Source organism: Marmota monax, unplaced genomic scaffold (assembly GCF_021218885.2).
Source record: "Marmota monax isolate L192 unplaced genomic scaffold, Marmota_monax_Labrador192_F-V1.1 WCK01_AAM20220418_F8-fsc00105, whole genome shotgun sequence".
NCBI lineage: Eukaryota > Metazoa > Chordata > Mammalia > Rodentia > Sciuridae > Marmota > Marmota monax.
In genome coordinates, this window is record NW_026692947.1 from 4,608,960 (window position 1) to 4,627,524 (window position 18,565).

Genomic DNA, 18,565 nt, shown 5'->3' on the forward strand with positions numbered 1-18,565 from the left:
TTAAGGAAAGAGAACAAGTTAAGTATGAGAAGGTTAACATTTATTTTTGAATATTTATACAGAAGAGTATTGATATTTAGTGATAATTCATGCCTTAAAAGAGAAGAAAACATTATACTGAAGTCTTCCCTGATTCCTGAGCTTGAACTCTTCAGTTTTCTTTGAATTTTATATTTTTCTTGTGGGGAATGCTAACGGAATTAACCTTTTTCAGTGTCCATCATGGGCCAGTCATCACTTAGCTATTCTCTCAGTTGTGGTTAGCACCACTTTACCTTTTCTCAACTGTAGTAGTCATCTGCTTTATGAAGGACTTTTATTTCCTATCTGTTGTGGACTTGGTTTCAGAATCCTGGGCAACACTGCCCTTTGCTCTCACTCCAGCAGCTACTACTAACCCACGAAAATCAGTTTGCAAGATGAAAACTGTTTTCTGTCCTGCGGTTATTTTTATTACCACTTCACAAATGACTGTTTTATTTTGTGGTACTAGGGATTGAACCCAGGGCTTCTCATTTTGAGACAATTTTGAGACAGGGTTTTGCTGAGTTGCAGAGACTGTCCTTGAACTTGTGATCCTCCTGCATTAGCTTCCCAGGTTGCTGGCATTATAGGTGTATGACACAATACCTGGCTTTTAGTTATTTTTTTCTTATCCTACAGATTAAGTAACAAGCATAAAATGTTACAAAAATGGTGCTGGGTGTTTCTGACTTCAGAGTTAAGTCTGGCTAAATTCAGGATCTATGATCTTTCCACAACACTGTATTTTAAATTAGAGATCAGAACTGGTATATTTGAATGAACGGCTAATTAGGGACAAAACTAAAATGTGTCTAGAGATCAGTGGTTAAATTGTTTGAGGGTAGTTGGCAGCATTAATAGAAAATATTTAAAATTTCATCTTCATTATTATAGGTTTTTGCATACGAATTAACTATAACAATGTATGAGTGAAGGCTAACTTACAGATTGTGTCTATTTTAATGGATATGCTTTGAAGAAGAATCTTTAAATGAGATGAAATTTTAAGATATTTCTACAATAGGCTTCCCATGTTTGATAAGGCAGAAATAAGTAGACCTGTAAATTTTGGTGTTTTAGGATAATGGTCAGAACAAGTTAGATAAAATACAGTGAATTTTGAAAAGGACTCTTAAAGTAACTAAATTGTGGGTTTAATTCCAATTTTGTATACCCGTATCTGTTTTTTTGCAGGGAAGGTACCAGGGATTGAACCTGAGGTGCTTAACCACTGAGCCACACATCCCCACCCCTTTTTACTATTTTATTTAGACACAGGGTCTCCTGGATCTATTTTGATGGGATTGTAACATTTCTACACATTCTCCTTTGTAAATGTGGAAAAAATATGTATTTGTACACATCCGTGCACATCTGTTTCTTCTTATTTCCCCCCAATTATAAGGGGACTATGCCAGGTTACATTATGCTCCTACATGGATTTGCCTGAGGGAAAAGATGGTAACTGACAAAGCTTGTCATTTTTTATTGCTCATTTTTATGTTGCTTAGATTGTTATTTCAAAAGCAATGTTAATATTACCTGTAAAAAAGTTTTTGCAAAATTCATTTCTATTTAAATTGCCTTAGAAGATTAGAAAACAATTCATAATTTTATTTTTTCATAAAATGAAGAAAAATCAGTTTTTATTTCTTGATTATATTAAACATAATGTTTGAAAAATTTTATTGATAATTAGTTACCTTTAGTGTCTGGGTTAGTCATTTTATACTTTAAAATAACAAGTTAGACAACTTTATTTTTGAGTTCCGTTTCTTGTTATATTGGTTGTGTGATTCTCATGAGTACTTTGGCAAATATAGTAATTATTTGACCAGCTTTTTTGAATTTGTGAGGTTTTTAAATATAGATAAGTTGAATACTTATAAAAGGAAGTTAGCTTTCATTTGTTAATACTAAGCTTTGTAAAAACTATGCTGTTATATTTAAGATTGATAGTAAAACCTAACCAATTTATATTAAATATGTGGGAGAGCCTAGTTTTAATTACACATGTTAAAAATTGCAGCCTTGCTGAGCCTGGTGTTGCATGCCTGTAATCCCAGTGGCTCGGGAGTCTGAGGCAGGAGGATCATGAGTTCAAAGGAAAAGCAAGGTGCTAAGCAACTTAGCAAGACTCTGTCTCTAAGTAAAATACAAAATAGGGCTGGGAATGTGGCTCAGTGGTTGAGTGCCCCTAAAAAAAAAAAAAATTGCAGCCTGGTTACATGGATAAAATACATAACTCAAACTAAGTTACGAATGTTAGCTTCTAGAGAATATACATTAATGACCACATAGAAGAAATATTTCTAAGTAACCTAAGAAAACATCATGGGCCTCAGTTTTTATTGCATTATTGTTATTACTTGATTCTTCTAATGTCTTGAAAATATGTTATAATTTGATAAGTATCGACTTAATTGATTGGTGTCTCCTCAATTTAAAGATATGTTTTTATAGTTGTATTTCATTCTAGCCCTTCAGCAAATTATCTGTGTTTGCTCATTGGTAATTTTCCAGCTAATACTGTATTTTACCCTGGGAATTTGCTGAATAATAATTCTTTTATAACATGGCTTAACATTATGTACTTTTTCTTGCTCTCAGTGTTTCTGATAGTGATTAGTCTACATTGCTGAGAAGAAGGAAACAATGGCTTATTGTTGCAACCAAGTTAGACTGTAGGTCTAACCTACTTTAGTGATAGAAATACTGTTTTCTAGCTTATTAGCTTGCTTCTCAGATGACCTACTTTTTTCGTTAGTGGATAAAGTAGTATTTAATTTCTCATATAATTTCTGTAAGATATTCCTATTTCTTATAACTGAACTTTCATAATAAGCTTTTATAATGAATTAAATAATTCAATTATTTTGCTTTGATTATATAAAGTTTAAAAGTAATTCACAGTATAATGATTCAGTCATACATATACAGAACAATACAAAATTTTATTGAGCCTACATTAAATTGGTGGCATTATGTTTTTATGTGAAGCAAATATGTATTTACATAGTAACTAATAAAATTACTTTTAAATTAGAATAATCAGTACATATTTATGGGTATAATGTGATGATTTAATACATGTATTAGTGGAATAATTTAATTGAGCCAATTAACTTATGTGTCACATCACCTACTCATTATTTTTTGTGATGAGAACATTTGGAATCTACTCCCTTAGCAATTTTCTTTCTTTCTTTTAAATGTTTATTTTTTAGTTGTAGTTGGACACAGTACCTTTATTTTATTTATTTATATGTGATGCTGTGGATCGAACCCAGGACCTCGAACGTGCTATATGAATGCTCTACCACTGAGCCACAACTCCAGCCCCTACTCCCTTAGCAATTTTCAATAATATAATAACTTGTTTTTAACACAAGTTAAAAAGGATTATAGCAATTAGAATAAAACAAGGTTGATAGCAAATTTTTTTATAACCAACCCAATCTCAAGTTAATCTAAATATGTATGCATTGAAGTTCATGTATGTATAAATATACTCAGATGTGTGTACATATATGTATATATACAGTGGAATTTTACACAGTGATGAAACGGAATGAATCACAGCCACAAGTAATAAAATGGATTAATGTTACAAATATTGATAGAAGCAAGACTCAAAAATGACTGCTAAATGATTCCATTTATATAAATTTTATAAACAGATAAAACTAAGTAAGATGTATTGTTAGTACTCAGGAGTGTGGTTACTTCTGGGGAATAGGGTTGTACCTATGGAGGTACATAAAGAGACTCTTGGAATGCTGGCCAAATTCTTTCTTGCCTTGTTTTATGGTAACTTGGGTGCATACTGATATGAAGAGGGTTTGGGAAGTGGTGATGTGATTTCTGCTCTTGAGAGGCTTGCTGTTCAAAATATCATGCTCGAATGAAGTGTCTTCATTGCAAAACTTCATAAAGCCTTAATTTTTGGGTTGTTTAGAAAAAATTCTGAGAACCAGGTTATCACATTAATTTAGTTAAGTTTAAAGAGAAGAATTAGGGATTTTTTTTCCAAGATCATTTCTAGGTGCTAATTTAAAGTGGTTTTTGGTAACATTCAAGCTCAGGCTATTTTCTGTGTTTTAATGCCTCATATATTTTTTTTTTTTAAATAGGTGGAGAGAGAACCTGTGGAGTACATGAACTTATTTGTATTAGAAAAGGTAAGTCAATGCTCAGTAAAGATATTTAAATACTAAATAAACACAGTGTACAATAAATTTTTATGAGATGGCAGACAATTTGGATTTATAAGACATAACATTTAATAAACATTAATGTTATTTGTATTATAGATTTAATTGTACATAAAGTACATGTTGATTACTATGTGGCTCTTGAGAGTTGCTGCTTTATATTTAGTTTTGATGGACTGATAAAGCCTGGTTTCTAGCATATTGATTTTTAGACATGGTGAAGAGGCAAAGAATGGAGGGTTTGATTTTTGTTCCCTTTCAGAATCTGGAATCTGAGTGCATGCTGATCTCCCATTGACTTCTGTTCTATTACTGTGCCCCATCAGAGAGATGTGAGGAGTTGGTTGAAATTCAAATCGGGAATATATCAAAGACCACAACATCCTATGACACGAACAACTGTCTATGCTTCCTTAGACAACTGGGTGGTTCAACAAGGTGGCCCCAGGAAAGGTAATTCAGTTATTAGGTGGAATGCGAGGAATCAGGTGTTCTCCAGATTTGAAAGAATCAGGAGAACATTGGGGGTCCCCACAATTCTGTAGAAGTAATCACAAATCTGTGAAATGGTATGAAGAAAGGAATAGATAGACTTGGGGAGGCCAGGGAAATAAATTCTTATAAATTTACTACTCTTATCTCTTTTAAAACTTGGAGTGCTTTCTTTTTCTTGCATCTCTTGAAAATTCACCTGATTTTCTTGAGTCTGGTCAGCTAGCATCTAACCTCACCCTAATATTTTACCTGCAAGAGGTTTGGAGCAGTGTTAGTGTCAGTGATACATGAATGTGATTGGCATGTCAGGGAAATGTCAGTCTATTCTCAGCAAGTCTTTGACAGCTCTGAAAAATCTTAGCTTTTTTAGAGTTGAAAAAAATGTTTAGTCTTTCTTAGGTGAATTGATGTGGCTATTATTGACATGGTCATGTAATTTATCTGTGTATCACTGTCTGCAGTTCCTTTTTATTTAAAAACAATCTTCCTTTATTAGCATGTAGCTTATCTGTACCTTTCGTCTGGTATCTCCAAGGAGGAAATGGAAGTCAGTTCTTATGTGGATTTGTACTTCTTACCTAAAATGGAGGAAGGAGGACAAATTGGTACATTGTTGTTGTTTTTTTTCCCCCTGTGTAAACATTTTTAGTCTTATATTCTAATGTTTTACTCTGGAGTTACTATAAATGTTTAAATATTTTTTTAGTTATTGCCTCATCCCACTAAATAAGACTTTTTATTTGATGGGACAGCAAAAGAAGCTGCTATACAGATTGTTATCAAAAGCTGTTAAAGCTATAGTGAGGTGAAGAGAGAATCGAGAAAGAATAGAGATCACTAGAAGGAAGGAAACTAAAATATGAAGAGGGTTTCTCATGGCTACAGTGGAAGCAGAAAGCTACAGTGGAGAACATAGAATATAAAAGTAATTATTTCATTATACACTTTTGCTATTCTTTATTGCTGTCTCTATTCCTGGCCAGGTAGTTGTCAGAATATGCTTTGCCCACATCTCTGTATGTTGTCCACATTTTTCTATATCAGTTTACTCTTGACGTACTTCAATTTTTCTGTAGAATTTTAATTCTATGATAAAAATTTTAGAAAAAATTATTCATATTGTAGCCATGTCATGGAAAAGTGTCTGAATCTCTGTTTATATGTATTTCCTTGGAATTTAATGTATTGGATGTTGCATAAGTATTTAAATATTTCTAGAATTAAGACTGAGGGCTAAAACTTTTATAGTTTAAGCTGGACTTTTATAAATTACAGAATATGAAAGTTATATAGAGTAGAATTATTTTAATTGTTTTAATGATATTTCTGATATTACACTCATTTTTTAAAAACATATTTGGCTATTTCTTTTTTGTCTCCTTTGCTGGCTTCTCCCTCTGTTAGACCTGTAACTATGGAATATACCAAGATTTGGTCCTTGACTTATTTCATTTTTCCATCTTTTCCCTCTTTTGATTTTATCTAGTTTTACTGTTTTGAATGCTCTGTGAATTTATAAATCCAGCTGTGGACTGTCTTTGAACTCGTCTTCTTTTATCAAACTACTTACTTGAAATTTCTTACTGGATGTCTGTTAGAATAACAACTTAACATGTCTAAAATGCAAGTCTTGATTTTCTAACATGAACCTCTACCTTCTTCAGGCTTCCTCATCTCGGGTAATTAATAGCACTGTCTACTCAGTTGCTTAAGTTCTAACTTAAGAATCTTCCTATATTTCTCTCATTCTTTTATTTCCTACATTTATTAGCAAGTTTTGTCAGTTCTACCTGCAAAATGTATTTTGAATCCATACTCTTTTTTTCCCATTCTGCTGCTGTCATTACAGTCTGAGTCTTTTATTTTCTTTTGCCTAGACCACTGTTTTCTGATACACATATTCTTAGTTCTTTTCCTTTCTACAAAAGGTGGCATATTATATATTATTATTTTGTATCTGGATTATTTTAAAGCCTGTATCCTAGAATTAAATTCATACCAAAAGGATGAGATCTTATTTTTTTTTCTCTGCATTCTTCTCTAGTATGTGAACATATCATATATCACATATCATCATTCACTTAATTTCCCATTAATGGAAATTGCCATGTTTTCAAATTTTTGCTATTAAAATAATGTCACAGTGAATACCTTTGTTCATAAATAATAATGGAGGTCTGTTTTTAGTTAGATTCTGAAAAATAAGATTGCTAGGTTCAAGGAGAATTACTATATAATTGTATTAGAAATTGCAAAGTTCCTCACCTCATGGATTGTATCATTTTACTTTCCCATCAAAAGTTTTATGAACTTGGGACTGGGGTTGTGCTCAGTGGTAGAGCGTTTGCCTAGCATGTGTGAGGCACTGGGTTCGATTCTCAGCACTGCATATAAATAAATGAATAAAAGGTCCATCAGCATCTTAAAAAAAGTTATATAAACTCAAAAGTTCTTTCAGAGTGTCTTAGACTTTTACATTTTTATTGCTGTTGCTGCTGTTAATCTGGCAAATAAAAATTATAGTTTAATGTCATTTAAATTTTCTCTTGTAAATGAGGTTGACTGTCCTTCAAGCTCAGTATATAGAGTATACAAATGTGCTTGGTATTATTTGAAGGACACCAGAAGAACCTGCTTCTTCTGAAATGTCTCGCATAAGTGTTCCAGGGTTTCTCCCCTTTTGGCATTTGCTAAATTAGAATCTATCTAATTTTTAGAGGTTCATTTCAGAATATATATTACCTGGGAAGGGAAAGGTCCTCTGGCATTCTCATTTAAATACATTATCACAGTATATCAGATTGTTTCACTTTCACAGTGGAAAGCAGAAAACTAAGGCATGATATCCAAGACAATGTGATATCTGTGGGGAAGGGGGCTGGACAAGTGGGTGAAAAGTGGAAGTAGAACCGTCTTGGAGAGTGTACAGATTAAGCAGATTTGAGATGTCAAGGGCAGACTATTTATAGAACACTGAAGTCAGACTGTACCTGTTTTATAGTTTTGCCTGAGTTATTTTGCCTTGTCCATATATTTTTTTTTCTCCTAAGCATAGAGGAGACCCAAGCCCCCTTGGCTGTTCTTAACTTTTTTTTGACTTGGGATGAATAGAGGAATCCAAAATATGAAGAGAAATGTCATATTAGTAACTAGTTCTTACTGGGACTGTGAAACTGGAACCTTTCCATCCCTTTCTCAACAACATATAAATCCAAGATCTTAGAGTTGTAGTGGGGGTTGGCTTTTCTTTTCTTTTTTTAAAAATTGGCATCTGTGACCACTTTATTGTGTCTTCTGGTAACTTTATTGTTTCTTGGAATGGGTAGTAGGGGTTTCTAGGTTCAATTGTTATGTGTAGCAGTGCCAGATAGCAGTTTTAGTGGTCCATACCAATGTAGCCAGGTATCAAAAGCCCATAAAATGTTTATTGGTTATGAAGGTAGGGGATGAATTTCTCCTCTTAATTTTCTTTTTTGTGTCTTTGTATTCTTGTATATTTTATTTCTTTTTTTAAAAAAATATTTTTGTAGTTGTAGATGGACAGAATGCCTTTATTTTTATGTGGTGCTGAGGATTGAACCCAGTGCCTTATGCATGCTAGGCAAGCGCTCTGCCACTGAGCTACAGCCCCAGCCCTATATTTAATTTCTTTAGAAAATAGTTAAGTGTTGGGCACTGTATGGGATATCATATTCAGTAAGAAAACTTTCTTGCTCATATGTAGTTTATAATGTTTGGGCTGAAGGGAAATAGATAATAAACAAACAAATTAATTTTAGATAGCTAAATGCTGTGAAGACATAGAATACAATGATGATGTTGTGTGTGTTTGTGTGTATGTATGATAGAGAGTGTATGTGTGTCAGTATCAGAGCCTTCAGACAGAATAGGCAGGTAAGGCTTCTTCTTAGGCTGATTCTACATGATGAGAAGAAGGGAGAACATAGATCAGGAGAAGGTCATAGTTAGAGAAGAGAGAAATGCATGCAAAGGCCCTGAGGTGGGAACAAGACTTTGCATGTCCAAGGAGCTGAAATAATTATGGCTGAAGAAGTAAAGAATAAGCCTAGGGAAACTCACAAATTAAGAGAGGTGGATAGGTAGGTTAGTAGGAGAGGTAGGTGGTATCCAGATTCTGTATGGATTTTCAGGCCATGGTAAGGGGTTTGTACTTAATCTTAAACATGATGAGATGCTAGAAGAAGGTTTTAAGCAGAGGAGTAACCCCAATACCTAATAGTGCTGCTCAAACATGACCAGTATAGAGTTGAAAATAAAGAGACCCTTGGGAAACTATAGAAGAAGTTTAGGCGTGTTAGTCATTGAGAAGTATTTGGATTTAGGATGTATTTTATAGGTAGACCTGATGAAATTTGAAAATAGATTAATGTGCAGAAAAGCAAGGAAGACTCTTAGATTTTGGCAGCACTTCCAAATAGTGGTGCTATTGAATAAAGTAGATAGACTGAGTAAGAGCTGATGGGGCAGGGTGATAGTGAATAGAAATCAGGTGTTTCATTTTAGATATGTTGAGTTTGAGATGCTTACCAAACATTAATTGAAGATGTATGGAAGACATTTGGATATCTAAATCTGGAATTTAGATAGAAACTTTGGGTATTTGGTATTTAAAGCCATGGTACTTGTTGAGATTACCCTGCAATTTAGCATAGGTAGAAAAGAGGGGATGGCCAAGTACAGCATTGACATGAAATATGGATTTATATATAAAAATTATTCATGTTCCTGTCTTTGAAAGTAGTTTATCAAAATAATATAAGCTCACATTTAATGAACATTTACTAGAGTTTTTACATACTTTCTTCACTTTATTTACTTAGTCACTCTATAAAGTAGGTGTTATTTTTTTGAGAAGAGCATCTTTTTATTGGCACAGTGTAGTTGTACATAATGGTGGGATTTGTTGTTACATAGTCGTACATGGAGGCGGGCCTGCGACCCACCGGCAGAAGAGGAGCAGCGGCCTGCTGAGAGGCAGAGCCGCCCCCTCCCCCTGCGCCGGCAAGGTAGAGGGAACTGTGACCACCCACAGAGCAGGCCCAGCGGCCTGCTGAGGGGCAGAGCCGCCCCCCACCCCCCGCGCCTGCCAGGTAGGCGGAACTGTGACCACCGACAGAAAAGGCCCAGTGGCCCACGGCGGGACAGAGCTTCCAATCACTCCTGCAAGGTAGGTGGGCCTGCGACCCACCGGCAGAAGAGGAGCAGCGGCCTGCTGAGAGGCAGAGCCGCCCCCTCCCCCCGCGCCTTCAAGGTAGACAGAACTGTGACCACCATCAGAACAGGCCAGACCTGCAACCAACAGAACAGGCCCAGTGGCCTGAGGAAGGGTAGAGCCGCCCCGTCCCCCGCGCCTGCAAGGTAGGCGGACCTGCGACCCACTGGCAGAACAGCCCCAGAGGCCTGCAGAGGGGCAGTGCCGCTGCCTGCGCCTGCAAAGTAGGCAGAACTGCGACCACCGACAGAACAAGCCTAGCGGCCCGCAGAGGGACAGAGCCGCCGCCCGCGCCTGCAAGGTAGGCGGACCTGCTACCGACCGGCAGAGCAGGCCCAGTGGCCTGCCGGCGTGGTAGGCACATTGCCCCAATTGGAGGAGGGGCAGAGCCGCCGCCCGCGCCTGCGAGGGAGACTTTGCAACTATACAAGACCAATATAAATATATAGGGGGAAAATTCAATAGCACAACAGTTTCACCAAGTAGAAAGGAACGCGAACAGTATGAAGAGACAAGGAAAGAAAGGACCACAAGCAATGCAGGTCAACTCAACTTTAGAAGAGGTAATAGCTGCAGCAGATGGAATGTCAGATAAAGAATTCAGGATATACATGCTTCAGATGATCTGGAGTCTCAAGGAAGACATCAGACAGCAAAATCAGACAATGAAAGATCACTTCAAAAATGAATTACATAAACAAATCCAAGAAGCAAAAGATCAACTATACAGGGAGATAGAGGTTATAAAAAACAAACAAACAGAAATCCTAGAAATGCAGGAAGCAATAAACCAACTTATAAACTCAATGGAGAATACTACCAGCAGAGTAGAACACTTAGAAGATAGAACATCAGATAATGAAGATAAAGTATTTCAACTTGAAAAGAACATAGACAGCTCAGCAAGACTGTTAAGAAACCATGAGCAGAACATCCAAGAAATATGGGATAACATCAAGAGACCAAATTTAAGAGTCATTGGGATACAGGAAGGGACAGAGTTTCAAACCAAAGGAATGCGCAATCTATTCAATGAAATAATACGAGAAAACTCCCCAGACTTGAAGAATGAGACAGAATCCCAAATCCTAGAAGCCTACAGGACGCCGAATGTGCAAAATCATAAGAGACCCACAACTAGACACATTATAATGAAGATGCCCAACATACAGAATAAGGAGAGAATTTTAAAAGCTACAAGAGAAAGGAAGCAGATCACATTTAGGGGTAAGCCAATCAGGGTAACAGCTGATCTTTCAACACAGACTCTGAAAGCTAGAAGATCCTGGAATAACATATTTCAAACACTGAAAGAAAATGGGTTCCAACCAAGAATTGTGTTTCCAGAGAAATTAAGCTTCAGGATGGAAGATGAAATTAAAACCTTCCACGATAAACAAAAGTTAAAAGAATTTGCAGCTAGAAAACCATCTCTTCAAAACATCCTTGGCAAAACATTACAGGAAGAGGAAATGGAAAATAACAATGAAAACCAACAGTGGGAGGTAGGACAGTAAAGGGGGGAAAAATAATCAAAGAGGAAAACAAACCATGTTTAGTAACATAAATAAACAAATACGGCTGGAAGAACAACCCATATCTCAATAATAACCCTAAATGTTAATGGCTTAAACTCACCAATTAAGAGACACAGGCTAGTAGAATGGATCACAAAACAAGACCCAACAATATGCTGCCTACAGGAGACGCATTTGATAGGAAAACACATACATAGGCTGAAGGTGAAAGGTTGGGAAAAATCATATCACTCATATGGACTTCGGAAACAAGCAGGAGTGTCCATACTCATATCAAATAAAATAGATTTCAAGCCAAAGTTAATCAAAAGGGATAAAGAGGGACACTACATACTGCTTAAGGGAACCATACACCAACAAGACATAACAATCATAAATATATATGCCCCAAACAATGGTGCAGCTATGTTCATCAAACAAACTCTTCTCAAGTTCAAGAGTCTAATAGACCACCATACAATAATCATGGGAGACTTCAACACACCTCTCTCGCCACTGGACAGATCTTCCAAACAAAAGTTGAATAAGGAAACTATAGAACTCAATAACACAATTAATAACCTAGACTTAATTGACATATATAGAATATACCACCCAACATCAAGCAGTTACACTTTTTTTCTCAGCAGCACATGGATCCTTCTCAAAAATAGACCATATATTATGTCACAGGGAAACTCTTAGACAATACAAAGGAGTAGAGATAATACCATGCATCTTATCTGATCATAATGGAATGGAACTGAAAATCAACGATAAAAGAAGGAAGGAAAAAGCATACATCACTTGGAGAATGAACAATAGGTTACTGAATGATCAATGGATTATAGAAGACATCAAGGAGGAAATTAAAAAATTCTTAGAGATTAATGAAAATCCAGACACAACATATCGGAATCTATGGGACACATTGAAAGCAGTTCTAAGAGGAAAATTCATTGCTTGGAGTTCATTCCTTAAAAAAAGAAAAAACCAACAAATAAATGATCTCATACTTCATCTCAAAATCCTAGAAAAAGAAGAGCAAAACAACAGCAAAAGAAGTAGAAGGCAAGAAATAATTAAAATCAGAGCTGAAATTAATGAAATCGAAACAAAAGAAACAATTGAAAAAATTGACAAAACTAAAAGTTGGTTCTTTGAAAAAATAAACAAAATCGACAGACCCTTAGCCATGCTAGCGAAGAGAAGAAGAGAGAGAACTCAAATTACTAGCATACGGGATGAAAAAGGCAATATCACAACAGACACTTCAGATATACAGAAGATAATCAAAAATTATTTTGAATCCTTATACTCCAATAAATTAGAAGATAGTGAAGGCATCGATAAATTTCTTAAGTCATATGATCTGCCCAGATTGAGTCAGGAGGATATAGACAACCTAAACAGACCAATATCAATTGAGGAAATAGAAGAAACCATCCAAAGACTACCAACTAAGAAAAGCCCAGGACCGGATGGGTATACAGCAGAGTTTTACAAAACCTTTAAAGAGGAACTAATACCAATACTTTTCAAGCTACTTCAGGAAATAGAAAAAGAGGGAGAACTTCCAAATTCATTCTACGAGGCCAACATCACCCTGATACCTAAACCAGACAAAGACACTTCAAAGAAAGAAAACTACAGACCAATATCTCTAATGAACCTACATGCAAAAATCCTCAGTAAAATTCTGGCGAATCGGATACAAAAACATATCAAAAAAATTGTGCACCATGATCAAGTAGGATTCATCCCTGGGATGCAAGGCTGGTTCCATATACGGAAATCAATAAATGTTATTCACCACATCAATAGACTTAAAAATAAGAACCATATGATCATCTCGATAGATGCGGAAAAAGCATTCGACAAAGTACAGCATCCCTTTATGTTCAAAACTTTAGAAAAACTAGGGATAACAGGAACATACCTCAATATTGTAAAAGCAATCTATGCTAAGCCTCAGGCTAGCATCATTCTGAATGGAGAAAAATTGAAGGCATTCCCTCTAAAATTTGGAACAAGACAGGGATGCCCTCTCTCACCACTTCTGTTCAACATAGTTCTCGAAACACTGGCCAGAGCAATTAGACAGACGAAAGAAATTAAAGGCATCAAAATAGGAAAAGAAGAACTTAAATTATCACTATTTGCAGATGACATGATTCTATACCTAGCAGACCCAAAAGGGTCTACAAAGAAACTATTAGAGCTAATAAATGAATTCAGCAAAGTGGCAGGATATAAAATCAACATGCATAAATCAAAGGCATTCCTGTATATCAGCGACAAATCCTCTGAAATGGAAATGAGGAAAACCACTCCATTCACAATATCTTCAAAAAAAATAAAATACTTGGGAATCAACCTAACAAAAGAGGTGAAAGACCTATACAATGAAAACTACAGAACCCTAAAGAGAGAAATAGAAGAAGATCTTAGAAGATGGAAAAATATACCCTGTTCATGGATAGGCAGAACTAATATCATCAAAATGGCGATATTACCAAAAGTTCTCTATAGGTTTAATGCAATGCCAATCAAAATCCCAACGGCATTTCTTGTAAAAATAGAGAAAGCAATCATGAAATTCATATGGAAAAATAAACGACCCAGAATAGCAAAAACAACTCTAAGCAGGAAGTGTGAATCAGACGGTATAGCGATACCAGACTTCAAACTATACTACAGAGCAATAGTAACAAAAACAGCATGGTACTGGTACCAAATCAGGCGGGTGAACCAATGGTACAGAATAGAGGACACAGAAACCAATCCACAAAACTACAACTACCTTATATTTGATAAAGGGGCTAAAAGCATGCAATGGAGGAAGGATAGCATCTTCAACAAATGGTGCTGGGAAAACTGGAAATCCATATGCAACAAAATGAAACTGAATCCCTTTCTTTCACCATGCACAAAAGTTAATTCAAAATGGATCAAGGAGCTTGATATCAAATCAGAGACATGCTGTCTGATAGAAGAAAAAGTTGGCTACGATCTACATACTGTGGGGTCGGGCTCCAAATTCCTCAATAGGACACCCATAGCACAAAAGTTAATAACTAGAATCAACAAATGGGACTTACTCATACTAAAAAGTTTTTTCTCAGCAAAAGAAACAATAAGAGAGGTAAATAGAGAGCCTACATCCTGGGAACAAATCTTACTCCTCACACTTCAGATAGAGCCCTAATATCCAGAGTATACAAAGAACTCAAAAAATTAGACAATAAGAGAACAAACAACCCAATCAACAAATGGGCCAAGGACCTGAACAGACACTTCTCAGAGGAGGACATACAATCAATCAACAAGTACATGAAAAAATGCTCACCATCTCTAGCAGTCAGAGAAATGCAAATCAAAACCACCCTAAGATACCATCTCACTCCAGTGAGATTGGCAGCCATTATGAAGTCAAACAACAACAAGTGCTGGCGAGGATGTGGGGAAAAGGGTACACTTGTACATTGCTGGTGGGACTGCAAATTGGTGCAGCCAATTTGGAAAGCAGTATGGAGATTTCTTGGAAAGCTGGGAATGGAGCCACCATTTGACCCAGCTATTCCCCTTCTCGGTCTATTCCCTAAAGACCTAAAAAGATCGTGCTACAGGGACACTGCTACATCGATGTTCATAGCAGCACAATTCACAATAGCAAGACTGTGGAACCAACCTAGATGCCCTTCAATAGATGAATGGATAAAAAAAAATGTGGCATTTATACACAATGGAGTATTACTCTGCATTAAAAAATGACCAAATCATAGAATTTACAGGGAAATGGATGGCACTAGAGCAGATTATGCTAAGTGAAGCAAGCCAATCCCTAAAAAACAAATGCCAAATGTCTTCTTTGATATAAGGAGAGTAACTAAGAACAGAGTAGGATCGAAGAGCGCGAGAAGAAGATTAACATTAAACAGGGATGAGAGGTGGGAGGGAAAGGGAGAGAGAAGGGAAATTGCATGGAAATGGAAGGAGACCCTCAGAGTTATACAAAAGTACATACAAGAGGAAGTGAGGGGAAAGGGAAAAATAATACAAGGGGGACAAATGAATGTCAGTAGAGGGGGCAGAGAGAGAAGAGGGGAGGGGACGGAGGGGAGGGGGGATAGTAGAGGATAGGAAAGGCAGCAGAACACAACAGACACTAGTATGGCAATATGTAAATCAATGGATGTGTAACTGATGTAATTCTGCAATCTGTATAAGGGGTAAAAATGGGAGCTCATAACCCACTTGAATCAAAGTGTGAAATATGATATATCAAGAACTATGTAATGTTTTGAACAGCCAACAATAAAAAATTAAAAAAAAAAAGTCGTTGCATATGCTAAAACAACGTAATTTGGCCAGTATCACTCATCAGCACTCCCTGCCTTCTTCCCCTTCTCCCACCCCCTTGTCCTTTTTCTCTACTGAACTCCTTTTGATTTTCATGAGATCCCCCACCCCAACCTTTCTTTTCCTTTTTCCCTTCTAGCTTCCACATAATGAGACCCTTGACCTTCTGAGTTTGGCTTAATTCTCATGACATAATCATCTTTGTTCCATCCATTTTCCTGCAAATGCCATTATTTAATTTTTCTTTATAGCTTAATTAAAAACCCATTTGGTATATATACCACATTTTCTTTATCCATTCATCTATTGATGGACACCCAGGCTAGTTCCATACTTTGGCTGTTGTGAACTGTGGTGCTATTAACATGCATATGCATGTATCTCTATAATATGATGACTTTAATTCTTCAGAATACTGAGAAGTGGTATGCTGGATCATATGGTCAGTCCATTCCTAGATTTTTTGAGGAACCTTCATACTGATTTCCATAGTATTTGTATTAGTTTACAATCCTACACTAATAGTGTAAGAGTGTTCCTTTTCCTCCACATGTTCTCCAGCATTTATTATTATTTTGTATTATTATTTGTATTGTTTTTAAATTTTTTTTATAGATACAATGTCTTTATTTTATTTACTTTTATGTGGTGTGGAGATTTAACCGAGTACCTCACATGTGTGAGGCAAGTGCTCTACCACTGAGCTACAACCCCAGCCCATTATTTGTATTTTTGATGATGCCGTTCTGACTGGTATGAGATGGAATCTGTGTAGTTTTGATTTGGATTTCCCTAATTGCTAATGATTTTGGACATTTTTTCATGTTGACCATTTGTATTTCTTCTTTAGGGAAGTGTCTGTTTAATTAATTTGTCCATTTGTTAATTGGGTTATTTGACTTTTGGGGGCATTAAGTTTTTTGAGCTCTCTATATATTCTAGATCTTAAACCTCTGTCAGTAGAGTAGCTAACAAAGATTTTCTCCATTCTGTGGGTTCTCTCTTCACATTCCTAATTGTTTCCTTTGCTGTGCAGAATATTTTTAATTTGATGCCATCTGATTTATTCAATGTTGGCATTATTTCCTGAGTTTTAGGGGTCCTATTGAGAAAGTTGTTGCCTGTGCCTATATGCTGGAGTGTTAAGCCTACGTTTTTTTCTAGGATTTGTGTATTGCTGGTCTAATTCCTAAGTCTTTTGATTCATTTTGAGTTGATTTTTGTGCAGGGTGAGAGAGATGGGTCTAGTTTCATTCTTTTTGAAAGCACGTAGTTTATTAACTTAATGCTTTTATTATCTTTAGATTAATACAGAAGAACAATTATTGCTTGCCTTGCTTTGTGCTAGGAATAAGTGATTTTCCAATGACTGTTAATTAGAAGCATTTGCATCAATATATATTCTCAGTTGATTTTATTATAGTGGTTCCTTTCAAGGTTGAGGTTTTGATGATTAGAGAAAAAGCAAGGTAACAAGGTCTGATCTATGGAGTGAGAGAGTAGAAATGGTATAGTAAATTTTACCCAAAATATCCTATTAGACCATGAACTTGATGAGGTGTTAGCTTTTGTTAGATCCACTTTTAAAAGTGAAACTACAGCACATCTAAACAAAACTATGACAGATGTAACATGTGTCCTAATTTTCTCTTTTCTTTAAAAATAAAAGCTCTGATTTTTTAATCAAAGCAATACTTCTTATATGAATGAGAGCATTTCCTTAACCCTTTCATTCTCCGCAACAGTCCTACTCCTCAGGGACAAAGACTTTTGACTTTTTTTAGTTGTCCTTTTTTTCCCTTCTTCCTGTTTACCTTCATATTCTAAAGTTTCCCTGTGATTTCTTGATTTTTGAAAATATTTAAATCTTTTGATTTCCTGTTGTGGTAGATTAAGGTTTTGCTCTTGTAGATTAGCATAGTGTTTAGAGGTGTGGATTTAGAGTCAGTCTTCCTAGACTCGGATGCTGTCTTTCTGGTTACTTAGTAACTGTGTGTCCTTGGGCAGGTTACTTAGCCCTTATGTACCTGACTGTCCTCATTTATGGAATGAAATAACAGTTTTATCTTTCATATGTGTTGTTGTGAGATTTAAACTAGTTAAAACACATAAAGGCATAACAGTTGATTTGAGTTAAACCTATCAGTCACAGTAATTAATAAGAAAACTATAATAGTTTTAATAACAAAATATTGTTTTATTCTCACATGCATTTCTTCATATCTCATTTTTCTAGTATGGTTGTATTTCAATGTTGGTTAAGCCAGTTTTCAGAAATTACATTTTTATGATGAAATATTATTAGTAGCAAAGATATATTAGACCAGAAGTATATTTCTTGTTTTGTATAATTTCCTGTTTCCTCTTAAAATATCCTTTCCTATCTACTTTCACCTCAGCTCTTCATTAGTCAGGGTTTAGAAGGCATGCCGATTTGTCTGTCATTCAGATTTTGTTTTTGCTGCCACCTTTCTGTGCATACTAAAATATACCTTTTCCATGGCCTATATCCTTAAATTAGCCTGTTTTGTTTCCCTAGGAAATGATTAGTCAGCATATTGTATTATTAAATTACTGTTAACTGCTATACCAGGCAAACCTCAAACAAATGATTCCAAAAGGAGAGCAGTTTCTGCCGTATTTCCATTAAGTTTGAGTTAGGTATTCCGAATGGTCACAGGGCATTCTTTCTGCAGTGATGCAAGGATTCAGGTTCTTTC

The 18,565-nt window shown here is 35.8% G+C and overlaps 1 protein-coding gene across 4 annotated transcripts in view; it reads left to right on the forward strand.

Moving 5' to 3' along the window:
* Syt14 (synaptotagmin 14) overlaps positions 1-18,565 on the forward strand; it is a 257,494-nt gene that overhangs the window by 6,618 nt on the left and 232,311 nt on the right. For 3 of the 4 annotated variants that reach the window (XM_058581951.1, XM_058581953.1, XM_058581954.1), the window contains exons 2-3: positions 4,158-4,205; positions 4,501-4,691. In XM_058581951.1, coding sequence (XP_058437934.1) covers positions 4,625-4,691 — 67 coding nt within the window. In that variant the 5' untranslated portion in view covers positions 4,158-4,205; positions 4,501-4,624. The remainder of the gene's footprint in view (positions 1-4,157; positions 4,206-4,500; positions 4,692-18,565) is intronic. The other variant, XM_058581952.1, reaches the window with a different exon arrangement.